The sequence below is a fragment of the Channa argus genome, chromosome 1 (assembly GCF_033026475.1).
Source record: "Channa argus isolate prfri chromosome 1, Channa argus male v1.0, whole genome shotgun sequence".
In the NCBI taxonomy this organism is placed as follows: domain Eukaryota; kingdom Metazoa; phylum Chordata; class Actinopteri; order Anabantiformes; family Channidae; genus Channa; species Channa argus.
In genome coordinates this window covers 3,457,425-3,484,125 of record NC_090197.1, presented here as the reverse complement: position 1 = coordinate 3,484,125, position 26,701 = coordinate 3,457,425, and the positions used below count along the sequence as shown (strand labels likewise).

Genomic DNA, 26,701 nt, shown 5'->3' with positions numbered 1-26,701 from the left:
GAGGACAGCTTTGTGTTGCAGATGGAGCAGTACCTGCTCAGGAACCACGAGACACGTAAATACCTGCAGGAGCAGGCGTATAGGCTGCAGCAGGGAATCGTCACCACGACCACACAACAGGCACAAACCCCACACGCACACACAAACCCCACACACACAAACACTCACAAACACACACAAACACCACACACACACACACAAACACCACACACACACACACAAACACCACACACACACACACAAACACCCCCCACACACACACACACACACACACACAAACACCACACACACACACACACACACAAACACCACACACACACACACAAACACCACACACACACAAACACCACACACACACACACACAAACCTCACACACACACACAAACCTCACACACACACGACTGTCTGGCCCTTAGTCTATGCGTTATTGGGCAACGACCTCTGACTTTGCTGTGTCCCTTTCTAGATGATGGACACGATGTGCGTAAAGGTACAGGATCACCTGAACTCCCTGAAGTTCACAGAGACCAACTCTGTTCAGGAGGACATGAGAGTGGCACAGAACCTCATGAAGGACGCCAGGAACTCCAAACGAGTAAGAAGACAGGACTCGCCTAGACATCAAAAGCTAAAAAACAGAAAATATCCTTTCGGACGCTCGCGAAACTACGACATTTTCTGCATGTGTTCTTCTAATGCAAAGTACTGTGTGAGAGGGTTTGACTCAAAGTGGTGAATCTGCTGCAAAATCAGAGACTTACAGCAGCGTCTTTTCAACACAGCTCCTATTAACTGCAACTACAACTTGGAACTAATTTGCAGCCACATTTGACAGATTAGCAGAAAAGCAACAGCAGCAGGGTTTAGCCTGCATGTTAAATACTTTATCTGCCATAACAGTTTTTGGATGAATATACAAATCTCTTGTTGTCTTTGTCTCTCTCCGTAGCTGCTCCCCAACCTGTACCACCTGAAAAATGGGGGGTCGCAGGGGGCTTTTGTTTGCGCCATTCAGGAAAAACTGGAGTCGATGGCAGGAGAGGTGGCCAAGGTGATGGACGAACAGCTGCAGGTACTGCACTGAGCAAACAGTTGCTGTGACCAAAAGTTCAAGCTAGAATACACCACGAGATTTATACTGTGTTAAATCCTCCCACCCAGACCATGCTGGTGTCCATGGTGGACGCCGCTGAGGGCCTGTGTCCTCATGTGATGAAGAGGAGCGACCTTCGTCCGGAGCTGCTGAAGGCTGGAGCAGGGAGGATGACTGTGCCACGCAGCTTCGTCACCACCACGCTGCTGGAGCAGTCGGGTGTTGATATCATCAACAAAATCAGGTTTGTGTGTGTGTGGGTGTTTGATTACCAGGTTAACTTAGCTTAATGTTTTGCCAAAGGATTTTAGTTTTCACAAGAACAACTCCAGTATTTTACCATTTACATGCAGATGATAAAGGCCTTAATTACATTGTTTGTCCATCTGTCGTGATCCTGTATAACAAACTAATTTCTGTGAAATCCCCTCATCCTGAGCATCCCGAGATCTGATTATTCCTACCACAAGATTCAAGCTTTAGACTTTTGTATTTGGTTAGTTTTGTTGGTGTTGTTTTGAGAATGTTTTTTCCCTTTCGTGCAAGAACAGTTGTTTTTTTGTTTTTAGTTTTTTTTTTAAGTGGTACAGTAAATCATGTTTTATTGCTGTATTATTTTTTCTATGTTGTACAGTGAAGTGAAACTCAGCATGGCATCGTGTCTGTCCGATCGGATTGTGGATGAGATCCTGGAGACTCTGTCCAGATCACAGCACACCTTGGTTAGTGTCCTTTCTGTCTCCTGTCTACCTGTTTCTCTTTTTCGTCAGTCGTTCTTTGTGTTCATGTGTCCCTTCCCCTTTTTACCTTTCCACTGTCCACAGGCCGACCATCTGATCCGGAAGGGTCAGCCTCCGCAGCATCAGGAGCCTCAGATTGAGACAGATGTCCTACAAGAGACAGTTTTGCAGCCAGAGAACCATGATGAGGAACACAAAGAAACCCACGAGTGGGACCAGAAGCATGTGCTTGAGGACATGGACTCCTGCATGGTAGAGGAATTTGTTGTAAAGACAGTGGGGCATCATCATTAACGAAAATATTTAAAAATCCTAGAATTTTCACTTCAGAACTTGAACTCGTTTCTTTAGATGACTTCCAAAACTAAGAGGAAGAGTATTCTGGTCCGGATGCTGCGGCCCGTCTCTGTGGCATTTGGTGAGTGACACAAAAAGCCTTCAGATGTCAGCTCCAGTGAAAAATGAAGAGTCATTGTTTCACTTTTTACATGGTTACAAGTTGATTAGGATTCGTTAAAGTTTCCGTGTTAGACGTTTCCTCTCTAGACTCGTTATGTTGACCACCTAAAATCTTTGTCTCTGTGCTTCTGGCTTGCAGAGTTTGAGGTTTTACTCATTTCCAGTGTGTCTTAATGTAAATCATTCATGGCTGTAATCGTTCTGTCCCCCACAGAGATGGAATTCGACCTGGACAAGGCTCTGGAGGATGTTCCCATCCATATCGAGTACCCCCCTCTTTCTCCGACACCTGCACAGCCGTTAGACAGAACGTCATCCTACTATGGGGAACTCCCCCCTCCCCCTACTACGCCAGACAGAAAATCTGTCTACCTGGGGGAGCTGCCACCTGTGGAGCACATGACACTGGAGAGTCACACAAAACTACGACCAAAACCCAAGAAGAGAATGAAACCCAGCAGACAACATGTAGGCTCTCGTTTTTAGCACAAGCAAATGTTTTAGCATCAGTGGTTTATGTTCATTATTCGTGTTATCCTTAGAATATGTATCGTGACTATTGACCCAAGACAAGAAACTTAATGATAAAGCCAGTGCAGTGCATTCTGCTGTCATGTCATTATGACCTAATCTGCAAAATGATTTGTTTTCTGCCGTTGGTTTTTCAGCGGGAGACCACTTGCAGCGTCACGCCGCAGGAGGCAGAGCACAACAGCATCATGGGAAAACTGGACGAAGGCCTGGATGACTTCTTCTCCAAGAAAGTCATTAAACTGAGCTTTAGGTGAGAGTTGGTTTTTGACTAGATTTGACTACATTTTTTATCAAGTTATTATTTTTTACACATTTTTATTAACATAAAAATAAGAGCTGTAAAAAATAATATAAGCCTTACACGGCTGGAACAGCTTAACTTCAAGCTTTAAAAGTACACTCTCCATGTAGTGTGTGAGCTATAAGTAAGTAAATTTCATACAACCCCAATTCCAGAAAAGTTGGGAAGACGTGAAAAGGTTAATAAAAACTGAATGCAGTGATCTGCAAATCTCATCAACCCATATTTAATTCACAATTCAACATTAACAGCATATCATAAGTTGAAACCAGATATTTTATCATTTCATCAGCTCATTTTGAATTTTATTGCAGCAACACGTTAAAAAATGGAAAAGGGTGTAAAAGTAACTGCCACAAATCAAAAACACATGGAGCGTTTGACAACTAATTAGGTCAATAGGCAACAGGTCAGTAACAGAGGCAGAGCTCTGGAATGTATAGATGGACAGAGGTTCACCAAAAAAGAAACTCTAAAAATTGTGGAACAATTTCTAAGAAAATGTTTCTTAATTTAAAATTGTGAAGACTTTGAAGATCCCACCATCTGCAGTTTATAATATCGTCAAAAGATTCAGAGAATTGGGAGGAATCTCTGTGCGCAGCCGACAAGGCCGAAGGTCAAAACTGGATGTGGGTGATCTTCAGGCCTTCAGGTGGCACTGCATTAAAAACAGGCCTGATTCTCTTCTGGACATCACTGCACGGGCTCAGGAACACTTCCAGAAATCACTGTCTGCGAACACAGTTCACTGTGCAATCCACAAATATAAGTTAAAGCCATATGTGAACACGATCCAAATGACAATGACACCATGATCTCTGAGCCAAAAGCTCATTTAAAATGGTCTGAGGCAAAATGGAAAACTGTTCTGTGGTCAGATGAATTCTTTTTGGAAACCATGGATGCTGTGTCCTGTGTACAAAGAGGAGAGGGACCATCCAGTTTATCAGCGGACAGTTCAAAAACCTGCATCTCTGATGGTGGTGAGGTGCATTAGTGCCTATGGTGTGAGCAGCTTACACATCTGGAAAGACACCATCAATGCTGAAAAGTACATATAGGATTGCCTGCAGTCCAGACCAATAGACAACATATGGAACATCATAAAACAAAAAATCCAGCAACAAAAGCCCAGGACTGTCAAATAGCTAGAATCCTTCATCAGACAAGACTCCAAAACTCCAGCAACTGGTCTCCTCACTTCCCAGACATTTCGATAGTTGTTAAAAGAAGAGGGGATGCTGCACAATGGTAAACATCACCCAGCTCCAACTTTTGTTTTAATGTCTTGCTGCTAACAAATTCAAAATGAGCTAAAATTTTCTATAAAATTTATAAAATTATATATATAAATATAAAATTAAATTATAAAATTCTCTGATATGTTTATGTTCTATTGTAAATAAAATATGGGTTGATGAGATGCAAATCATTGCATCCTGTTTTTATTTACATATTATATATATTGCCAACTTATTTAGAATTGGGGTTGTAAAAGACAGACTATAGTGTCACTAAGAGAAAGAGAAAGGAGGCTTCCAAAAGTTAGGTACCATCATTTTTAGCTGCCGTTTCATCCACAAGAAGCCGATACTTTGAAAAAACCAACAGTAAGAAAATATTTTTTGAAATGTTGCATACACAGAGCAACAACATAAAATAGAATTTCTTCAGTCGCCTCAGTTTTCATGTATTCATGGTCCGATGGCATGAAAATGCCCACTATGATAATTGGATACGGTACCGTTTATAATAAAGTTGTGTCATCTGTATAAAAATCTTGCATAACAACAAAAGAATGTTTTCTAATGTTGTTGTTTTTACTCTTCTTCAGATTTCCCTCTGTCAAAGGTCCGTCCTCCAGCACCCAGGACACGACGGATAAGAAACGTGAGTCCAGGAGGAGCGGGTTCTTTAACCTCATTAAATCTCGGACATCCCGCTCAGAGAAAAGCCATGGAGCCGCTCACACGCCACCCCACCCCACGTCTTCTTCTATTAGTTCACTGGCTGAAGAAACAACACCAACTTCCCCCACACCTTCAGCAAAACACCCTGATGTCATGGTGGAGCCGCATCCAGAGCTCCACAAGGCTCAATCCCAGGATCACACAGATTTGGAAGTGGAGGCTTCAGTGACAGTTGTGGAGGAGGAGAAGGCTGGGGAGAAGAAGGAGCATTTAGAGAAGAAGGAGAGCATAGAGAAGAGGGAGGATGTGGAGAAGAAGGAGAAAGTGGAGAAGAAGGACCACCCTCACATACAGCGCCATATTGGGTTTCCAGTCATGGGAATGGACCTGATGGCTGAGATGAAAGCCAGACAGGAGAGAATGGCTGTAAAGAAGGTAGGCGGAGTCCATGGTTTAATAGCAATAATACTAATGATGTTACATCACCAGTAGCCAATATATTGGTAGCAGTGTGTCCTGTTGCTGTTAATGTATAAAAATTGAATCGAAAATGCCATGAGACAGTTGTAAAAACGTAAGATAAAATACTGTACTTTAAACCTTTATGCATTATGTGTTTGCATAAAGTTTATGTGACCGTGTTTTTCCTCTTTCTTAGTTACATTCTGAGGCCTCATCCTTGCAGGAAAAGGTAGACGGTGACAAAAGTGAGTTCCTTAATTAACCCTTTACCTGTGGGTCTGTGTTGTAACAGAATCACCCAGAGTGAAGAGGACTCACTCTGGGGAATTTTCTGGAACCACAGCATGACTTTTGTTCATATGAGTCTGTGCAGAAGTGTTACAGCGGTTTTTCCTACAGGGAGCACTTTTAATCAACAAGCTTAAGTGAGCTCATAAGTGACACCTGAAACCACAGAGCACAGCATCGACACTGGCTAAAAATTGCTAATGATTAATAACATCGGAATGTAGTGAATCAGTGTACGGTGTTTTGCTGATCTCAGTATCTGAACTGTGTCCCAAATATATTTTCATGTACGCACACTCTAAATCCTGGCTGTGAAAACGGGCAGCTGCAACACTAAAAAAACAGAACAACAAACAAAACATACGTTTGGAATTTTATTGGCTTGATTTTAGCCAGTGGTGATGCTTTAAAATGTGCCTGGATCTGTGTAGATACTGATCCTCACAGCTGAATTGGTAAAATAAGACAATTTATCTAAAACCACCAGACGAACGTACAGAGAATATGTAGAGGTAACAATAAAAAATGTTCTTTATGTTAAAATAAACTTCCATGACTTATCAAAATGTCTAAAAGATCTGTTTTTTGTTTTGTTCCTGCAGCCAAGTCAGATGTCCATCCTGGTCCCCCAGCACACACGGATGAGTCCAGACCAGAGCCAGCTGCCAGGTCCAAACCGGCAAGCGTCACCATAAAACCACCCCCTCCACAGCCCACCAAACCCACGCTGGGGCTCCACACCTCTGGTCCCATCAGTCCAGTCAGTCCAAAGCCCAGCAGCATCCACATCTATGGTAGGCAAGAACCGGGAGAAATAAGAATGCATCAAAGAGCAGTCAGTGCTGCCCACACTCAGTATTTTCACTTTATGCATTTGTTTTACCAAAATACTGATCTCTGATCCTCAGACGACTCTGCTGAAGCTGCAGCAGGCAGCTCGTTCACTAAATGTCCACTTCCTGCTCCTCGCCTGAAGAGGGCGTCGTCAGAGCAGGAGAAGGAGAAGGAGAGCGTCAGCAGCCTCCCTGCAGGGCCTCTGTCTCCACTGGAACGTTAGTCCCTTTGGTGTTGATCTATCAGAGATTTTCTTTCATTTGTAAAATTAATAGCAGTGCGAAATAATGTGTTTGTCGTTTGCATTGTTTTACGCATGTTAAAAAACCACCCTGTCATCCAAACCCATCTGACAGCGTATGAAAACAGCATGCAGCCCTTTGATGATAATTCACTTTCTCAGCGATGAGCGTTGCATGAGTCAGTGCTCGTCTGTGCACCGGAGCATAGCTGAAAATATAACTCTCAATTTAACAGGTGACAACTTGTTTAATGAACACTTTCAAGGCCATAGTTGACGCCTCCACACGCTGCACACATGTGAAGCAAAGGTCCATTACGCTTAAAGCAGATGTGTTTGCTCCCAGCCTATAGTTGGCATGTCCAAGTGTCAGCGTGTGTGGGGGGATTTTGTGGCTCCACACTCGACTTGTGTAATTATCGCTCGCAGCAACTCGGTGTTTTTTCCCTCAAAACGGCTTTTGTTCTGTGTAATCAAATAGCCACATTGTCTTTGTGGTGCATGAAGGTATTTTTAAAGCCAAAGAGACGAGAAGAAAGGGTAATTTACACATCTCCACAGGCGTCGTTACGCACCTCTAACAAACGGTGACGTCACTAAACGCGTTGTTTAGCAGAGGCAGCTACATGGGCACATCTGCAATAGAAGAACCTGTTGGAGAACAACTGGAAATCTTTTGCTTTCACTAAACAACAGTGTCCGTTCTCTTAGTATTTTTAATTAAATAAAAAGAAGAAGCCTTCACTCGATTTGAACTTGTTCCTTTTGGTTCTAGTTTGGGTGGTAGATGTAAATAAATGCCATTAAATTTCCCTTTGAGCTCCGTATGTTAAAATATCTCTCTACTTCTATCTGAAAAATGTCTCCAGCTGACATCACTCGGAGGAAGCTTCGGTTCAGATCACGTCATCTGGCTGCTCTTACTGTGTAGTTTGTGATCATGGTCAGCCTGCTTTTCCAGCTCCTCCAGATTATAGCATTTGAACTCCTAGTGATGAAAAACATATTTTGATATTGGCTGGTTAGAGGCACTTTTAAAAGCAGTAATGTGCCTTTACACCCTAAACTAAAGCCATAGAAAGCAAGTCGAAAATTGGTGAAGTCACCCTTTAAAAGAAGAGAGTTTTTTTTTTTTTTAAGGATTTTGGGCTTTTTCAGTCTGTAGAAATGAGAGAAAGTCAAGGAACTTTCTTCATTGTCACATAAAGTGAAGGAAACAGGAAAGAACCACATAAATACGCAGAGCTTCCACATCCACACCACACAGTTATAACAAACTAACAGGATCACTGTGGAAGAGCAGGGATCTGCCTTTTTTCCCACTTTTGACTTTCCCCGACCTTTTGTTCAGTCCTAGTTACATCATGTTCTTATTCTGTTTCCAGTCGACCTTCACAGGGATAGTGGTGACGCGTTTGAGTCGCCCGCCGCTGATTCTGAGCCCGGTGCCGGTGGCAGACAATGGTCGTCCCTGAAGAGTTCAGCCAGCTCCCCTGCTCCCAGGGAGGAGGACCGAGAGCGCACCAAGTCCCTCCCTGCCTATGGTTGGACTTATCACATTTATAAAAAATCCCCTTTTAGTCTGTGCTTGGTTTTAATGCAACAGTTTTCACTTATCACATCACTTTCTGCCGTGAAATAACTTTATACGTAAATCAACGTGGCATCAAATTACAGAAAAAGTCTGCTGTGTTTACTTTCAGGTCTTAGGCAGACAAATCCAAACTCAGGTGGAAGACACTGAAAACAAACTGCTATGAGAGGAAATCCAATTTTTTTTCTTAGAATTAAATTTGAAGTAAAGCATAGGAATGTACTGAAATGTATTATAGAGAAATATTGTTGCTTGGTGAAGTAAATCGAGTTTCAGTTTGTTCCTCTCGTGTTCGCAGGGCCACTGTAACCAGTCTGCAGATACGCAGCCCTGTGTGTAGGAAGCTATGATTGGTGTAATGTGTACGATGGAAAATGCTCCTTTTATTTTTTTTAGTTTAGGTCTAACTATGGTAAAGCATTTGACTTCTTGGTGTCAGGATTTATTTTGTAGTTTTTCAGGGTTGTAGGGTTGTTTTTAAATGATCTTGCTTCACCACCCTCATCTGAACAAAAAAAACAGGAATAAAAAAAACAGGAAACCTTTTTTTCTTCTTCCAATCGTTTCCCTCATCCTCGTTCTTACACATGTATTTTCTCTGTCTCTTCAGTGAGGCCTCCGTCTGTAGCAGACACAGATCTCAGTCCAGCTGAAGAGGAGATTCCACCTCTGGTTGAGGACGAGTCCAGTGATGACAGTCCTTCAGTTTAACCCCAACGAGATGTTGACAGCAACTCCGGTTCTGCTCAATTGTCCCTCCTACACCACAGATCTATAATTAGGGAGGTCAAGCAGAGACAGTGGACGGTGTGGTGTTGCTGGTTTTATTGTTTCCTCAGCTTGGAGCAGTCCTAGCTGTCCGACCCAGTGGATGGAAAAACAAATTCACTAGCGTCTCAATCACCAGGATCCTGAAGACACCAGAAGGTTTTATCTGGCGCTGAAACAATCTGTGGCTGCTCAGAAAACCAGGCCCTGCATAAAAAGCTCAGTTTGTCCAAAGCACTGAGCAGGACCAGGTCCAAATACTGTCGCAGGGACACTGTGGCTGGTTCATCGTGATCACTATCAGCAGGTCATGTGGACAGAAGGCTCAAAAAACAAATTCCAAATATGTTCATATATGTTTTTTTTGTTTGTTTTTTGTTTGTTTTATCCTGCAAACATGAATTTGAATGAAATAAGATGTAAAAACACAATAATAAAAATATCAGGAGACTGGACGAGGACACTTTTACAGTTTGAGTTGCAGAAAAAGACTGTGTGTCCTGGCAGTTTCTTATAAAAAGTGTTCATGCAAACATCCATGTCGATAACGACGGGGAAACAGGACCTGGAAAGACAGATAATGCTGTTCGTCTTGTTTTTCGTGGACGTGGTGCTCTGTTGTTGCTGTCCATAAACATATTCAGTCTGAAAACGCTAAACGACAAACGTGAGTGAGTAGAGGCCAAAATGCATTTTCTCTGTAAAGCTACGTAACTTGATGTGCACTCTTAACCCCCAGAAACCTGTTGCCCTGAAACTGCTTATGCTCACAGGGTGAAACCAAACAGCTTTAGTGATATTAATAGAAAAAGAGCTTTTAGCTTGTCGCCTCAGCTGAACAGGTTCAGCACGTTGATTTTTGGCGATGTGTTTTTACGCCAGAAGCCATTTTTGTCCAGGCTTTGTCCCTTTAAACATTTCACTTTTTTTGTCTACTGTGAGAGTTTTCTTATTCTCGTTATTACTTTTGATTCACATTTATCATCCTCTGACATTGCTGCTGTGTCCTCACACACCTGATGCCTGTTAGTCATGTACTGCTGCACTTACCACTGTAAATATGTACTAACGTTAGTTAAAGCTAATAAATTAAATAAAGTTAGGATGTGTTAGTTAGTAATAAAGTTAATAAATATATGGGTTTATATCAGAGTTATAAATGTATTGGAGAAACTCTACATTGGTTTTCATTTCAGATGATGGTGATGGTTTTATTGGATTTGTTTTTTTGTTTTTTACAGCTTTTAAATTCAGTTAAATCCTGATTTACTGTGTATATGTCAGTACAAGCCTGGAATTGTGACCTGAAGCTGTATTTTGTGTTTGTTTGTTTGTTGAGGCCAATAAACGCAGCTTTATTGGTCACTCGCTCTCCCCCTCCCTCCCTTTATATACAGGCTGCAGAATCTCTTCTCTCATTTCACAAGAAGAAGCCTCCTGAAGTCCCAACATTTCTTTCAGTGGATAACACACTGTCTCTGAGATCATTGTCTGTGGAAGAAGCTTTTTCTTTACTTTTGTCTTCGCCAGCTCGAATTTTGGACTGGTCTTCAGCACCATGGACACCTTGGACAGGCTGGACGCTGCAGGCTTCCTACAGATCTGGCAACATTTCGACGTTGATGGTAAAAAGGTTTCATGTCCTGATGCCATTATGTGAGAGACCTTTCACATTATCAGCTGTCTCTGCAAAAGGCATCCAGATGTTTATTACGAAGTAATTTAGCTGCTGATGTTTTCTAACTTAAAGCGAAATAACAGTCTTACATTTGATGTTATAACAATAACAGCAATTCATTTCCTTATTAATTTGGTTCCAGTGATGGTGGATCAAATCTGCAATTCTGTTAGACAAATGGTTATTTTAAAATGACTCAGCTAATAGATAATTACAAAAAAAAAATTGATTAGGGAAATAAATCTGATTAGACCCACATAATATTAATCATAAATCTAACATGAAATGTCTGTGGGATGTGTAGGGGGAAGAGAGAAAGTCTTATTTGTTTAATTTACAATTAATTGATGTAGGATGTCACAAATGTTTGCACATTAAGGAAACATTGATTGTGTGACAGAATTTTAAAACCTGTTATAGGTTTGTTTTTGTGATATTCATGTATTAAAGGAGATTGTGTAGTTTTTCAATTTGTTTACTAAGGTTCTAGTTTGGGGAGAAAATGTAAATCAGTGCCATTAAAGTTCCCTCTGCTTTCTCTATATAAAAATATCTCTGCTTCTACTGTAGCAGAAAAACTCTGCCATGTGACATCATCAGGAGGAGTTAGTGGTAGTATCTTAATTTGGGGGCCGCATGTTTCAAAGATGTCAAGTCTCCTTCAAATGTGGCTCAGAAAATCCGGCCTTGTTTCCCTGGGCAACAAAGACTTCAATGGGTGGATCCTTTGTCCTCCATAAATCCCACGATTCTATGTGTGGTGAAGAGAATATGGTGGACGCTGAGCCCGAGGAGAACAACGCATTCAACCTCTAAACGTGTTAGTGTTTTCATGAAACCTGTAAATTACTGTGTGTGATGTTAGTGATGCTAACTAGCCACTAGCTCAGTGATCCTACATAGACAGGTTCAGTTAGGTTCATCCTCCAAAGGAAGTGGAAGTGAATTAGAACAGAGATAATTAGTGGAGACAAATGTTGTTTACTTCCTGACAAACAGATCCTGAAACAAACCTCATCAGACCTGCTCGAGACGCTCACTCTTCACGTTTAACCAGGACTTTTTCCCGCCAGAAGCCAAATAAAGACAGAGTGAACAGTCAAATGGGGAGGTTTTAATACGCACATATAAATCAAAGGTGTCATAGTTAAATGATGTGTTTTCCTTCCAGCTGTGCTCACAGGATGCCTGCTTGTGTTTTTAGATAACGGTTACATCGAAGTCAAGCAGCTGGACGCCTTCTTTCAGCACATGCTGGAAAAACGTGGGATGAAGGTAAAGACATAAATTAGGAGACATATCGAGTTAATCTAAGTGTATAATATTGGAGATATGCTTGTTTGAGTATTTAATGTTACTTCATACTTTGAATTCACTATATGTCACTAGATGTATGTATAGGTTAATATTATACTTTTACTCCACTACATTTGTTAGTATTTATTAATTTTGATTAATTCTTTTTTTTTTTTAAATTCATTTTCTTACCAATAATACAAAATGCAGTATAAATATAAAATGATGGTGATCACTGGTGTTTGCAGGTCATCCAGCAGTGTGTTAAGCTATATTATAATAATTATAATTATCGGGTAAAAAATATGATCATCTAACAGCCGCAACAGTAAAGTGAAAAACACATGAATTTATCAATAAATATATTCCAAAAAATATCACATTTTTAAAGAGCAGTTGTGTTGCTTCAAGTGTCTTTTGAGCTAATATGTTGTAATCTTGTAGCTGTAACAGAGTATATGTGTCAGGCCTTATAATACTTTTACCTTAAATGACATACAACAGCTGACTATCTTCTGCTGATTAAAGTTTTTAATTTGTTTTCAGAGGGAGGAGGTAACAAAAGAGAACATACGAAGTCTGCGAGAGAGATTCATGCCTGCTCATGACCCTGCAGATGCAGCACGTCTGCAGATCGAAGAGGTACAATTACCTTGTTCGGTTTTCGACCTGATTAAATATGAATTCAAGGAGTGAGTTGTTGGTTCATGGGGTAAGAAAACCTTATTCGTGTACTTTAACACCGTCAACACTGAGAAATTTACAGGTTTGTTGGTTAAATAGTTTAACTTGAGGTGAAAACAGAATCATAATAATTAGTTAAATCCTCTTTTTGCAGCTGGCCACCATGATGCTGCCTGACGAGGAAAACTTCCTGCTTCTGTTCCGCAGAGAGACGCCACTGGACAACAGCGTGGAGTTCATGAGGGTGAGGGTCAAAGGTCGACAGATGACAACCCTCATTTACTTTCACATAAAGCTACGGACATTGCACCAAACATTAGTGGTGTATGACGGGAATTTTCTGTGACTATTTTATGTTTTTTTTGTGTAGATCTGGAGAAACTACGACACAGACAGCAGCGGCTACATCTCGGACATCGAGCTCAAGGTACAGTTACTGCTTTACTTTACCTGTCAGAATGTCCCACAAAGCCGCGGTAGATGACGACACACTTTACACACAGGGGCTAATAATATAATTATTGTAGTGTCATTAGCATTAAATGTTTTTGGTGTATTATGGCCTTATGTTGAACTCAGCTCCACCTTTACCTGCGTCTGTTTCGTCTGTTCGTCGAGTCTCTGTGGTAACGTTGATATTTGCCCTTATTTTGTAATAATTAAAACTCCTATTTGACGTGAGGAAAGTGTAACTTTTCGGCTAACTCCTGGAATCCGTAAATGAGTTAAACTTAACAAGACTTGAACATTTCACATCTCTGCAGAAACTGTATTTAGGTGGCACGATGCGGAACACATCTGGACTGGGCTTGTAAATTCATGTTATCAACAGCATCAAGTTCAACTGTGTTTAAAATGCTTTGTTTTTTGGTAAATCGTTCTGAGCAAAGTACTGATACTTTTCTTACTTAAACTTTTAGCTGACAGCCCAAATCAACAGTGATCTTACCATTTTATCCAGCAGTGTTAAAACACTTGTGTCCCCTCAGGGCTTCCTTCAGGACCTGTTCCTCCAGCACAGGAAGTCCATCACTGCTGGAAAACTGGAGGAGTACACGGACACCATGGTAACTGGCAGAACTGGTGCAGGGAGGTGGTTTCACAGCTGCTTTTTGACACTTGATTGTGACTTCTGTTCTCCCCGTAGATGAAGATGTTTGACAAAAACAAGGACGGCAGACTGGATTTAAATGACCTGGCCAGGTACCGTTGCACTGTCTCACACGACCGTGAGAGGATTCATGAGATTTCTTTAACAACTAATCCCACCTGATCTTCACTTGGCTGCGTAAACCATCAGAGCGAAATTTTGCTTAGATTTATTGATCTGTGCTTGATACATTTTCACACAGAACAGTGACTTTGTGGCTCTTTAAAAATGATCAGTCAGTAGTGAGTTAGGAATATTTTTTCTTTACGCGGTAAAGTTTCCGAGCAAAAGGAACGTTACCGCGTGACCCTGTATAAAGCCAACAGCTGACAGGAACCTGGCATCATTTACAGGAATAAATCATCTGCACTATTTACACAGATTACTCTTCTTTCATGTGTCATTTTAAAATTCACGTCTTTGCTTCTCTCTTGTCAACAGAATTTTATCGCTGAAAGAAAACTTCTTACTGAAGTTTAAGATGGACGTAAGTTGGAATTTATTATTATTTTAGTGTCATTGCTGTGCATCACCTGTATCGTTCTTTAATCGACTGAAACCAGTTTTATGCCGCCCCCCACCCCTTGTTGTCCTGATGCTCTGTGAACACGTTGACATTGTCTTCACCGATGTGCAGGCCTGCAGTCAGGAGGACAGGAAGAGGGACTTTGAGAAGATATTTGCTCACTACGATGTCGTAAGTTGGTATTAATCTGCTTTAATGATCTGTTTGCACTGCACACATCTTCAATTTAAAGCTTCCTGATCATCTTCAATAGAAGGAGGTTGTCACATGCAGGTTTGTGTTCTGCTCTGTGTAGTTTACCAGCTGTACGACTGTATTATGGTAGATAATCATACAAAGGTGTGTGTGTCTGTGTAGAGTAAGACAGGTGCATTGGAGGGTCCTGAGGTGGATGGATTTGTCAAAGATATGATGGAGCTGGTGAAGGTAAAAAACACAGTTTCCTCCCTAAACCTTGTGAGGTGATCCAGTGTGATTGTTGGTAGTTTAGATTTCCCAGTTTGTGTGTTCCCAGTGGTTCAGGGAGTGTAAACATGGTTTACTTTAACAGCAGGGCCCTGTACTGTGGTACAAGTTCAGATTTTTATTTTTGGTTCAGGACTTTTATTTGAAGAAAAGATGTCTTGTAGTTGAGGTAAATGTCTTTAATCTGCTCAGAATAACCTTTTATCCCAACTGAATATTATTCTGTGAGAAATTAAGCAGGCACTGACCTCTGACCTTTAACCCTCTTCTTCAGCCGAGCATCAGTGGAACAGACCTGGACAAGTTCAGGAAAGCCCTGATGGGTCACTGTGACATCAACGGAGACGGAAAGATCCAGAAGAACGAGCTGGCTCTCTGCCTAGGCCTCAAACTCAGTTAACAGAGAGTCTGTTACACGATGTGAACTCTCCTTCCATCCACTCTTTTTTACTTCCTTCCATCCTCTGCTTCTTTCACTTTGTGCTTTCTTCCCACGTGACCTCCTCACCTTCACTCCCACAATTTTATATCTTTTTCTGTAGTCAAATCCAGTCAGAAGTGAAAATAAAGTCGGTTAAAGGTGGATCGATGCCACCATGACTTAGCTTTAGGTTATAGGATGCGAAAATACCTAGTTGGCGTTTTCCTGACTGCATGCTGCTTCTTTGTGATGTGAACAAATATGACTTGCATGACTTTCTTGTGAAACCACTAACGTGAATGATGATGAATAAAATGTATTTAAACTTTGGCAGCCATGTGTTTCTTTTTAGTACAAAGATGACAACTAATATGCTGCTTTGGTTCTTTAAAAGCAGTTCTGGGATCAGTTATTTGCTGAATCATGTGCTTTTTTAATGCTCTACACAAAGTCATAAAAGAACACATTGAACCAAACGAGAATCAAATTAACAATAAAGCAGTCTGGGATTAAGGGAAAAAAACAGGGATTAAGTTAAAAAAAAACAAAACAGGAAATTCTAAATTTAACAGGATGTAATAAATATTTGATCAATAAGTCTGCAAGGAAAATAAATCTTCTGAATATCTTTATTTGCATGAAATTAATTCTGCAACTAATTTCATTTTGATGCCAAATTAAAGGCTTTAATTTATTTGTATTGAAAGGCAGGTTTTGTGACATATAGGTGACAAAGTAGAAATCTGAAAAACATCCTGATATCACAACCTGCCTGTTCTCATTTAAAAGAGACTAAAGAGGCTTTATTATCAAATCCAAGTCTTTGGATCTGAGGACAATGAAGGTCTTTGTCGTGTTTACTCAGGAAATTGTCATTAATCCATAGATGTTGCAGACTTGGACTTTAGGACTTTGTTTGACAACTGTTAAAGCAGCTTCAAACAAGCAAAACAGGCACATTTGTGTAAAAGGAAACCTGAACTAAAACTACGCTAGGGGTCAGTTTTATCACGTGGGTGCAGGGAGGAGGGGAAATGCAGCCAATTAGCTAAAGGGCAAACACCTGCCCAGGTTGCTGATCTGTGCAACCTGATTCAAACCGCTTCATATGATTGGTCGACACTGGTGCTGACACTTGAAGAACAGTGGTTTGGCTGCAGCCCTCAGTCTGCTCTTTTGCTCTTTGTCTGCACGACGACTGGCTCCAGTTCCTGGAAGAATTAAAAATAAATAAATAAAAATAAATGGCTTCTGGATTTTGTGCGAGGTAGTTCTGCTTTTCTTAATTTTGGCTAATACGCTCATGTACAAGTCTCTGTTCACATGTTGCCTCGTCTTGTTTCCAGGTTCCTCTTCCTCTCACTGTTGGCCTTTGGGAAGCCTGCTAGGGGTAAGTTTTTGCTCTACAGCTGCAGTTTTAATGAACTACTGACAACAGGAATCATCGAAGTGTTTTTTCTTTGTAGTGTTACGCTACAGAAGTGGAGACTCAAGCCACCTCAACCCTTATGCTAAGCTGAATGAAGATCTTCCAAATGGCAACAATCCTGCTTCAGTATCTTCTAGTTATGAGGGTTCCACTCAACCTGAAGGTTCTTCAGGCCCCAGTTATTATTCAGGCTCAACTGCAAACCTGCAACGTGCTGCTGCTGCATCTTGGCCTGGAGTTTACAGAAGTTCCTATGGTGGGCAGGTAGCCCGTACTTTTCCAGAGAGGAGTGGTTCCAGTTCTAGGAAGATTCAACTGCAGCAGCGCTTCCAAACTGGCCCTAATGTAAATGGAGCGCCCCCAAAATTTCTGTCGGCACAGAAAAGGAGATATGCGTTGGGTATTGTTTCAAGTCCTGCAATCGAGATGCATATTGGTCAATCTGATTCCAAGACCCAGCCCCAGCAGCCGAGCCACCTGGTCTCGCCAGCGCAACAGAGTCGCCCCATATTCCATCCAGACCAGCTCCAGCAGTTCTGGCCCCAGCAACTGGGCCATCCCATGCAATCAATGCCCCAGCCCCAGCCTCAGCCTCAGCCTCAGCACCTGCACCTGAGCCATCCAGTCTTCCGTCCAATCCGTCCCCAGCAGCTGATCCATGACATGACCCAACATAAAGCGGACTTGTGGAGGTTTCGTGCACCACCCAATGAATACAGATTCGGGTCAAGTGTCCCTTCAAGTTCTAAACATGAGCAGGATTTTGGAAGCCAGTCTGAGGCTGAGACCCAACAGCCAAGCTACCTGACCCTTGTGCAGCCAACTCAATCAATCCCACAAATGGGATGGGTTGAGGAAGGAAGAGCAAGATCATTTGGAAAGGTGCTTGTGTACGGCCCCGGGTGGTAGTGTCAGTACAACAGATTTTGATTTAGTTTTTTAAAATGAAAGTCTTGATTGTTGACTGTATTGAGCTAAAGTGAAGCCAGTGTACTTTGAATTGTCTTGTGGAATAAAAGTTTTTGGAACTGCATTTTTGGCCTATTTGAACTTTGTCAGGACAGTTGCCCCATCTTAAGTTAGTTGACTCCTCCTGGTATTAGGTTTGGTATCTTGGTACAGAATTAATTAGAAATATTCAGTATTGAACATGTGAAACAGGGTTCAATTGTCAAACCTTCCGTTCGCTTTCAGACGCCCCTGGAGTGAATTGTACAAAAATCTGTCACTAAACTTGGAAATTGAGTTGGTTTTCAGTGACCATTAAATTCAATGTGTTAATACCCCAGAGAACAACAACAAATCCCGTGTTTTTCTTTCCGCTGGAGCATAAACGGTTAAATTAGGACTAAAACCAACCAGATGCTCAAAAGGAGGTAAAAGAAGCCGTTTGCCAAGTGGGTGGTCACACTCAGGAAAATTACAGAGGACTGGTCAATAGCCAAGACAGTCAGCCTGCCAAATCCCTGCCGTGGGCTGCTCCTTCAGCAAACAGCTGCAGAGAGGAGGTTTTTTGGTCTACGGATGCAGTTTCTTTGTCTGGGCTGCGTTAGTGAGGTTGAGGGTTTGATGTCCTCATGTAGACAATATCAATCCTAAGGAGACAGAACATAAACTGCCACTGATTACAAATGAAGCGTGCAATACAGCTTTTGGTTCAGCAGCACACAAAAAAATCTGAAAGTAATTAAAAATGGACAGTAGAATGCTTTTCTTTGATATAATATATAGATGTAATGAGTTTGGGCATTAAAGTGCTTATGGCCGATAAAGAAATTTGACGCAGGAATGAAGTATAAACACTTTTTTACCTATTTAGACTTAAGAAGCTGAAATCAGTCTGCAGCTTCTCATCTTCTCACTTCCTCTGTCTCCCCCTTTTCCTCCCTCTTTCTCTGATAGCTGTTATTAGTTGGATCTTCTGTTTGAGGGCTGATAATAACACAGAGCGCTGCCTTTTGTGTGTGTGGTTGTGTGTGTGTGTGTGTGTGTCTAGTTAAAGTGCAACAGCTTTGACTGAAGCTCTGCCAGCTTCACCATCTGATCCCAGATCTTCTGGAGACTGGTGTTCAGCCCAGTCCTCAACCCTTCAGTTTAAAAGGCTGCAGGTCTTCCTCTCTCTCCTGCTAAAGTCGAAACGTGGAAAGACGTCAAAGTCCAAATTAACAGCGTGTTGTCGGTTGGTGTGTTGAAATCACAAAGCAGGGAAAGAGTAATCAAAATCAGTGTGAACGTTCCAGCAATGGTCCTAAAATCTGAAAACCAGAACTAGAAAGATATAAACAGTGGTTGAATAGGTGGATCCTAATTTCCGGGCCGTAATTTAGAGGGTTTAAAAGTCGAAGAAGAAAATAACAAATTCAGGTTTATTTTCCTGGTGTTTTAAAATAGTTTGAGCTCTTCAAGCCTCTGAAATGTACCAATGTAGGCAAACGGAATCAGGTTCAGGTGGAAGTGCTCACAGCAGAGACCATGTCTAGTTTGTTAAAGCCAGAAATTGTCTCACCATCAATTCTGTATTTCAAAAAAAAAGACAAAAAAACATTTGAAAGCATTTGAGTCCTGTGCAGAAGAACAAATGTTCTTAGCTCTTAGAAATTAGAGCGATATGTTTCAGTCACTAAAGCTACAAGTTTAATTTCATGTTTCTTAGACACAGACCACATGGTGGACATAAGTCTGTGTCCTCTGATCACAGAGAGCTCTTCATTAAAGGCCTCTGACCTCTATCAGTCTGCCACCCCCTCCCCCCCTTCCTCATTCTCATTTCTCCTCCTCATCATCTTCCTGTTCTTCTCTCTCTGCCTTCAACATTTTAATATTTTTCAGTGAAATGGACACTGGGTGGCAGTGCAGAGTCTCACACAGACAGACGCTAACTTTCAGTGAGATAAAGAGCAAAGGTTAGACTGGGAGTTGTGGAGTGTTGGAATGGACCAGACTGTGGACACATTCCAAAACAACCCCACAGCACCACGCAGAGCTTGATGGGATTTATTTACTGTGTATTTGACCTTCGTGAAGCTCTGATCAGTCCTGAAGACACCGATATACAGGCCATAAAACCAAAAAGTGACCATTGGTTTTAAAGAATTTTGTGTTAAATTGTGGTAAAACTACTGTATCGGTTTTTTAGTACTTCAGCAATTACATTTATACATTTCATGTTTGCAGCAATACAAATATTTGTGCATCTATGAAACAAAATGGAAAACTGCAATAAATCCGCAGAGTAACTGAACTATTCACATCAACTGTTAACTGTTTGTTAGAAGGTCACATACATAACATGAGCTCAGTGGAAAGAGAATGATGGACAGCTTGACATCAATCTCTGATCTGTAGTGTCCCTCATGGAGTGACTGTGATGAGGCTAAGACACTGAGTTTAGTTAATACAGGGAGTAACGTGGCTTCGTTCAATCCTGTTAGAAATCACACGTCTGGGACACAGGGCAACAAAGAAAACACTGTCTCACTACATCAAGAGACACCTGTGCCAGATTTAACAGCAGAGACAGAAAACACCCAATTACCCGTTAGGACTGTCTTCAGGAAACCCATCACATGGACACTAAAAGAAGCACGTTCCAGGAAGACAGAGGACATCTCGATAGGCATCTGTTTGAGAAGACATGGACTGAAGTTAAGGACTCACCCAAAAGAGTTTAGGACACTGATGAATACACCATCTCCTTATTGGACACGAAGACGCCGGTAACACAGCTCCCAGAGGTCAAGAAAAGGAGGACGACACCACTTTTGGACACTGGTGCAGCGTCTCCCCTCATTATTTGTGGAGGCACCTGTGCAGGACTCAGCACTACAGACAGACAAGTGGGAAATGTGTGTCACCATAGAAGACAAAAAAGCAAAGGTGAGTAAGACCATGAAGATACTGGACATCACTGACTGCCTGTCTTAATGTGCCGATTCTGATGTTACCTAGGAAACAAGCATGTTTTCAAGGAGCTTTGAAAGAAGAATGGCTGTGTGGACGGGAAGCAGATTGTGAGGACCTCGATTCAGCCAAACCAACCGTCTGCTGTGCGCAGAAGACATCTGCTGTCCAAAAAAATGGCCTTAATAGATTCATGTCACACTATCAGTGCAGTGTAATTATTAAATTTGACATTTGTGACATCAAACGACGACAGAGTTTTATTGTTTGTAGATAAACACCAAGTTGGCCACACTCCTGAATGTCATTCATGTCATTTGTAGACAATTAACATTTTCCCTGTTTGCATTTTTATGACTTTATAGTTGGAAAATCTGTCCACCAATAACCAGAAGTGTTCGACAAGCTTCTGTGGACAGCAGACCAATTAAAGGCCCATATGGATTATGTTTTACAGAACCATTGAATTGCTCATTTCTTCATTATTTGAGCACTGAGCAGATGAATGTCCATGTGGGTCATGGGGTTTTCATTTTGAATCGTCCGTACAGGCGATGTGAACACTGGACCAGCAGATGTCACCATTTCCCCATGAAATCCAACCGCACCGGGTTGATGGCTGGTGGTTTCAGGTGTTCACTGAGGAGAAGCTCATTGGGTCAGATCAACAGCTGCCGGTGCCGGAAGCTGAGATCCGGGTTCAAGCCCTGATTGTCTGATCCAACTTTTCCCATTATTGTTTTTGAAAGAGTTAATATTTGATATATTGTTGTTAAGAACCTACGTATGAAGGTCCACAAACACGGATGAGTGTTGAATATTTTTGTTTTGCACATTGATATGTATATTTGTGTGTGTTTAGATGGAATCTGCTGGACATCGCTGTGGTTTCAGTTTCCTTCATCTCTATTAACCTGAGTTACACTTGTTGCCGGTGTGTGTTCAGTTCCAGCAACGTTTGTTGACACATTTTATGTGTTTGATACTTGAATATACAGAATTTTTCAGACACTGGTGCCAACTTTCTCGCAGTCGCTTAAAAACTGCAGGCGAGTTGTTTCGCGTGTCTGTACATTTGTATGATTAGTGGAAGTTTCGAGCCCAACACACACATGTGCTTCTTGTTTGTCAGTCCCAGTCTAAAGGACTGATGGGTGATTTACAGCAGTTACACTCTCAGGAAGCTGTGGACTTTTGGTTTCATTACATTTAGACGCTACTGAGTAAACTTTCAGGCCCTTATCTCACGGTATTTGGCTCTTGTTGACTTTGAGATAAAACTGAGTAAACTGGGTCAAAGCTTGTGTGAATATGATAGACTTTCTAGCACTTCTTTATTTCTTTACCTTCTTTCTCTTTTGTTTATAGGACATCGCGGGACAGTTGTTCAATGTGTCAGTGGGGTCCGTCCAGTGTGGTCCACATGTCTACACACATTCTAATCTACGGTGGCAGTATGTCCTTTAGGAGACGCTGATGGTTTTTTGCTATTTCACAAAAACCCAATCGCAGTTTAGGGTTTGTTTGATTTCCCCACTGTGCAAAAACAGTTACCAAGTTTTAAAATCTGCACACGTCGTATTTTGGAACACAGGTATAAAACTACATAGAGTCGAAGCTTGGATTATATGGGTAAATCAAGTGGATAGAAAATAGAACGTAATACACAGAATCCTTCTGATTCACAGTACTTGATTCTCTCAGAGTCTTTATACACATTAAATCTCTGGGCTTCACTTCACATCATTTAAGTTCGGCTCACAACAAACTCGACTTGTGAAAAGCATAAAGGTTGTTTTTCTGCTTTGCTAAATATTATTGACTTTATATAAACATGTATTTCTAAGGGGATAAATCCTTTTATAATATTCTCTTCATCCTGTTACCTTAACGTAATCTACTAGTGTTTCGGCTAAATTCCGCCGAAGTCATTAGTAGGTCCTAACATGGATATCAATCATTTTACCAGCTCACAATACCAAGTTCCTTCAGTAAAGACGTGATCCACAAGGGTTTCATCCGTTTGCTTCTGGATAGTAACAATTTAATAAATTACCACATACATTTAATAAAAAACAGTCCACAAAGGCCAGGTTCTCTCCTCAAAAGGGAACTGAACAGACCAACACCGCATCAATGGGCACCAAACTCCAGCTAATCACAGTTACTGTAGATGCTGCTGGTTTATAGGTTTCACGTGTGTTTCGCTGGAAGTTAATTGCAGTTCAGGACTTTTCAGTCTCTCAGCTCGCGATAAACAGCTGCAGGCGTAGTGTCGTTTTAAAACGTCTGTCCTTTGACCACTGAGCCCTCAGGTCAGGAAGTGTGATCCTCCTAAAGCTATGAAATAGTTACACCTTGTGGTAAAAACGTGATACTGCAATATACTGCAAATGGCAAATGATGTTTTCATGTGAAATGTGGTGCATTAAGGGCGGAGCGGCACTGAAAATGATATAAACATTAGGGAGTTTTCAGATAACTTTATAAATGTTGGCAAAAGCTCAGATTACAGCTGCACTGCTGGACATTGGTCAAATGATAAGTATTTTAGCTTCTTTCAGCTCATTGTTTTGGTTCAACAGCCTTTAACTTTAATGTTTTCATCACCACTCAGGTTCTGGTTGTCCCAGAAAAGCTGAAATTAGCTGGAATGAATGTGATGTTTTTTTCCAAAACTAGTAAATTTTGAGCTGAAAAGAAAAAAGCTTTAATATAGAACAGGTGCCAAATAAAGCAAGAATACGGTTTTATTGTGACCCAGGGTTATAAAGTCTTAATCAGCAGACTGGATTTAGGTGGGTTTAGTTGCAGCTCAGCGGTAACTTAAACAGGGAAGTATTTTTTTTTAATTTAGATTTTGAAAAAAAAAAAAAGCTCATTTTATGAATCATCACAACTAACGAGTTTAATTGGCAACAGGTCAGTTTCATGATTGGGTAGAAAAAGAGCATCTCAGAGAAGGTGAGGGAAACCTTGGTATACGTACATTAGAATATTACATTGGCACATTAAATATGAAATTATTTGGAAATCATTGCATTTTATTTAAATTTTAGAAATGGATTGTGCCGTTAAAATTCTTTTGTCAAATGATTGGCTTTTCTCTACCTGTGCCACATCATGTTTGAAAATTTGATCCATTCATAAAAGGAATTTCTCTGCTATTTAAATCAGGTGTTGGTGTTAACTAGTCCAATAACTAACAGTGACCTTTGACCTTTATCTTTTATTAACTATTGAAAAACTACACGTTTTGCCATAATTACCATAGCTTTTATTGTTCAAAATACATTGTTTTCATAGTGGAGTACTTTTTGCCTAGCACGGTGGAAGAGTGGTTAGCATCCTCACAGCAAGAAGGTCCTGGGTTCAAGCCCCTTCCTGTGTGGAGTTTGCCTGTTCTCCCTGCGTGTGCGTTGGTGTGTTAAGTGTCTAAAATATCAAGAGCTCTGGTTCCCTGCTGATCAAATATTATTAGAACTGTGGATGATGCTGCTGTCTGAATATAATGAAATCAGACTTTTTCTTTTACATTTTTAAACTTTTTCATTTTAAAACTGTACATATATCAACTAGTACTTCTACTTTGTCATGTGAAATAAACTTTCATCCGTCACAAGTTTTGGTCAAATTGTGACAGAGATGTTTATAATATCACGAATAAAAGATTTTTAGGCAGCAAATATCAAGCACAATGTCATAATAAACTAATATTTGAACACAAAACCATTTATGTCGGAGGGAAGAAGAAGCTTTATTAACGGTTAAAGTCAGTCAGGAAACTGGCAGAGAAGTTCACTGCAGAGAAAACTGGACTCAGTTTCCTCCCACATCTCTCAGATGAGCAGTTTACTGTCACGGATTATGATAAATAATACACCAATATGACCACTGTGCTGTGAAGCACATTAAAAAAAAACTGCAGTAACTGTAAAAACTCATCTACACACTTTGTCTGATTATATAAAGTCTGCATTTATTTTCTCTGTGTGCACAAACATGTGGTCTGTAAAGCAGCTGGTCACAGTGAGAAGTGATCCTCTAAAGAAGCCGCTCTCAGTCCTGGTCCCTTTGACCCTCGTTCAGCTGGTTTTCCAGCAAACCCTGCACCGCCCACTGCTGACCACCACCTGGATCAGGTGCGTTCAGTCAATCAGAAGCCGGAACATACCATCTTAGTGGGGGAAGACAACGTGACTTGGTGTCTCCCAGCTCCTGACTGCAGTGGGACATTCGTTGATGTCTTGTTGGTTTTTTTTTTCACTTTAACAGTCGTGGATGTCCCAGTGTCCGCGCCTTTATTGGACTTTCCCACGCGTCCGTTTCCGTTAACGAAACGCGTCCTTAGCTGAAGGCGGGGCCGTGCTTTCGCGCGTCCTCGGCCCTCCAGGCGCGCTCCCGCTCCTCGTCCTTCAGTCGGAGTCCAGCAGCAGGAGCAGGTCGCTGCTGAAAGCTCCTCTCCGCCGCCTCTGCTCTCTCTCGGCTCCAACATGCGTCTCCTCCGGCAGACATGGGGTGCGAACTGAGCACCGTCTCCGCTGCCGCTCCTGTCCGCGTTCCGCTCTCCACCCGCCGGGGAAACCCCGCAGCGCCAGCGTGAGCGTGTCGTACCAGCCCCGAGCCTCTCTCACCTTTGATTCATCCGTTTCCTGTCGCTTCGTGGATGGACTGAGACGGTCTGCGGGTTCCGTTCGCACCGCTGAAGATGGAGACCGTGATGGAGAGGGAGTGCAGCGCGCTGGGGGGGCTTTTCCAGACCGTCATAGGAGACATGAAGGTAACACCGAGTCTTCTTATTTCGGCAGTGATACACACATGAAATACCGACCCGGGACCCGTGCGTCCGATCCTGCAGGTTTCTGTTGCGCCTGTCCAATAATGTGCAAATTATTCAGTAGGGAAGAAAACGGGAGGGGGTTGGGGGTTCAGGCTGTGGAGCCGTTGTTTGATCTTTTTTCTTCCCCCAAAATAAAACCCAAAGCCCCCTTCAGCTTGATCCTCGTGACACACACTGCTACAGGCTGATATGTCAGCGAGGACCCTGTTAAAAGGCAGGTGGACTGATGGGGATTTTCGCACTTGCCTTGTTTCCAATAATCAGTTTTCAGTCAGAAAGGACTTTGTCCTACTCGGCAGATGAAGCTCAGACAACAAACCCAACGCTTCTCTCTCAATAATTGATAAAGAAAACTGCAGTAATTGCCAATTATTGAATCGGTAGCTGTTGTCATAATCACATTTGTCCTTTTTGTTTTTTTTAAAACCAAAAAAAAAAGAAACAACATATTAAATATGATTGGTTCCAGCTTCAGGAGGATTGGAGACTTTCCTGACAATATTTGGTATTTGTGTGACAGGCACAACAAAGATGGTTTATCTCATATTATAATTGTCTCTGTTTTCCTTAATTTTTTTAGGTTTCGTTAGTTTATCATTAGCGGCTGCATTAAATCTCACAAACATCAACACAAAGGTACATTTTGAAGATCAGATCCTTAAACTAGGAACTCTGTGACCCACAAGCTGTTTGATGAACTGGAGCCTTTGTGCCTTATAACTGTTTCTCTGTCAGGATTGATCTGCTCTTTGGGGACAAAAGATTGTGAAGGTTTAGGTACTGGTTGACGTGTGTTTGTGTGTGTGTGTGTGTGTGGAGTCGCACACCTGTTTCCACGGTGACCTGACTACAGACAGGTGGTTTCTGACAGGTGGAGGAGGGACCGAGGGACCGAGGGAAGAACGCTGCCACAACCTCCTCCTTCTCACAGAAAGCGTCTAAACTCAGGAGGGATGGGAGGAAACTGTGGGCATTGATGAAAACATACACCTCAGGAGCTAACGTGGCTAACAGGCTAACAGTAGTAAGGAGGCTGTACCTGCTCCTCCTGTGCAGCTCAGGTTGTTTGAGCTGCAGATAGAAA

At 41.6% G+C, this 26,701-nt stretch overlaps 4 protein-coding genes across 8 annotated transcripts in view; all 4 read left to right on the top strand.

Annotated features, from left to right (window-relative positions):
• Nucleotides 1-10,593, top strand: part of LOC137128848 (F-actin-uncapping protein LRRC16A) — a 31,703-nt gene extending 21,110 nt beyond the window's left edge. The window contains exons 24-38 of the mRNA XM_067507512.1: nucleotides 22-120; nucleotides 468-596; nucleotides 951-1,073; nucleotides 1,163-1,338; nucleotides 1,729-1,816; nucleotides 1,919-2,086; nucleotides 2,186-2,252; nucleotides 2,508-2,761; nucleotides 2,962-3,077; nucleotides 4,966-5,476; nucleotides 5,700-5,748; nucleotides 6,394-6,585; nucleotides 6,700-6,843; nucleotides 8,252-8,410; nucleotides 9,071-10,593. Coding sequence (XP_067363613.1) covers nucleotides 22-120; nucleotides 468-596; nucleotides 951-1,073; nucleotides 1,163-1,338; nucleotides 1,729-1,816; nucleotides 1,919-2,086; nucleotides 2,186-2,252; nucleotides 2,508-2,761; nucleotides 2,962-3,077; nucleotides 4,966-5,476; nucleotides 5,700-5,748; nucleotides 6,394-6,585; nucleotides 6,700-6,843; nucleotides 8,252-8,410; nucleotides 9,071-9,171 — 2,376 coding nt within the window. The 3' untranslated portion in view covers nucleotides 9,172-10,593. The remainder of the gene's footprint in view (nucleotides 1-21; nucleotides 121-467; nucleotides 597-950; nucleotides 1,074-1,162; nucleotides 1,339-1,728; nucleotides 1,817-1,918; nucleotides 2,087-2,185; nucleotides 2,253-2,507; nucleotides 2,762-2,961; nucleotides 3,078-4,965; nucleotides 5,477-5,699; nucleotides 5,749-6,393; nucleotides 6,586-6,699; nucleotides 6,844-8,251; nucleotides 8,411-9,070) is intronic.
• A 52-nt stretch (nucleotides 10,594-10,645) lies between these two features.
• LOC137129326 (secretagogin-like) lies at nucleotides 10,646-15,778 on the top strand. 2 transcript variants are annotated; one of them, XM_067508386.1, is made up of 11 exons: nucleotides 10,646-10,853; nucleotides 12,111-12,181; nucleotides 12,749-12,844; nucleotides 13,041-13,130; nucleotides 13,257-13,313; nucleotides 13,876-13,953; nucleotides 14,034-14,089; nucleotides 14,478-14,523; nucleotides 14,674-14,733; nucleotides 14,920-14,988; nucleotides 15,302-15,778. In XM_067508386.1, exons 1-11 carry the CDS (start codon nucleotides 10,787-10,789, stop codon nucleotides 15,425-15,427), a joined length of 816 nt encoding a protein of 271 aa, XP_067364487.1. In that variant the 5' UTR covers nucleotides 10,646-10,786; the 3' UTR covers nucleotides 15,428-15,778. The 2 variants fall into 2 exon arrangements, with proteins under 2 accessions (XP_067364487.1, XP_067364571.1); XM_067508470.1 differs by lacking the exon at nucleotides 14,920-14,988.
• A 285-nt stretch (nucleotides 15,779-16,063) lies between these two features.
• Nucleotides 16,064-17,858, top strand: LOC137129091 (uncharacterized). The gene is made up of 2 exons (XM_067507978.1): nucleotides 16,064-16,838; nucleotides 16,915-17,858. Exons 1-2 carry the CDS (start codon nucleotides 16,772-16,774, stop codon nucleotides 17,784-17,786), a joined length of 939 nt encoding a protein of 312 aa, XP_067364079.1. The 5' UTR covers nucleotides 16,064-16,771; the 3' UTR covers nucleotides 17,787-17,858.
• A 7,040-nt stretch (nucleotides 17,859-24,898) lies between these two features.
• LOC137129823 (protein MTSS 1-like) overlaps nucleotides 24,899-26,701 on the top strand; it is a 44,806-nt gene continuing 43,003 nt past the window's right edge. Inside the window, exon 1 of one of the 4 annotated variants that reach the window (XM_067509186.1) lies at nucleotides 24,899-25,557. In XM_067509186.1, the coding sequence (XP_067365287.1) occupies nucleotides 25,486-25,557 (72 nt within the window). In that variant the 5' untranslated portion in view covers nucleotides 24,899-25,485. The remainder of the gene's footprint in view (nucleotides 25,558-26,701) is intronic. The other 3 variants (XM_067509358.1, XM_067509446.1, XM_067509539.1) reach the window with 3 other exon arrangements.

What these genes read in the sequence shown, in the direction of transcription:
- LOC137129326 (XM_067508386.1), top strand. Translation starts at nt 10,787, where the DNA reads ATGGACACCTTGGACAGGCTGGACGCTGCAGGCTTCCTACAGATCTGG. An exon ending in CACGTCTGCAGATCGAAGAG is followed by an intron (nt 12,845 to 13,040) that starts GTACAATTACCT and finishes CTCTTTTTGCAG; the next exon opens with CTGGCCACCATGATGCTGCC. An exon ending in TATTTGCTCACTACGATGTC is followed by an intron (nt 14,734 to 14,919) that starts GTAAGTTGGTAT and finishes GTGTCTGTGTAG; the next exon opens with AGTAAGACAGGTGCATTGGA.
- LOC137129091 (XM_067507978.1), top strand. Translation starts at nt 16,772, where the DNA reads ATGTTGCCTCGTCTTGTTTCCAGGTTCCTCTTCCTCTCACTGTTGGCC. An exon ending in CTTTGGGAAGCCTGCTAGGG is followed by an intron (nt 16,839 to 16,914) that starts GTAAGTTTTTGC and finishes TTTTCTTTGTAG; the next exon opens with TGTTACGCTACAGAAGTGGA.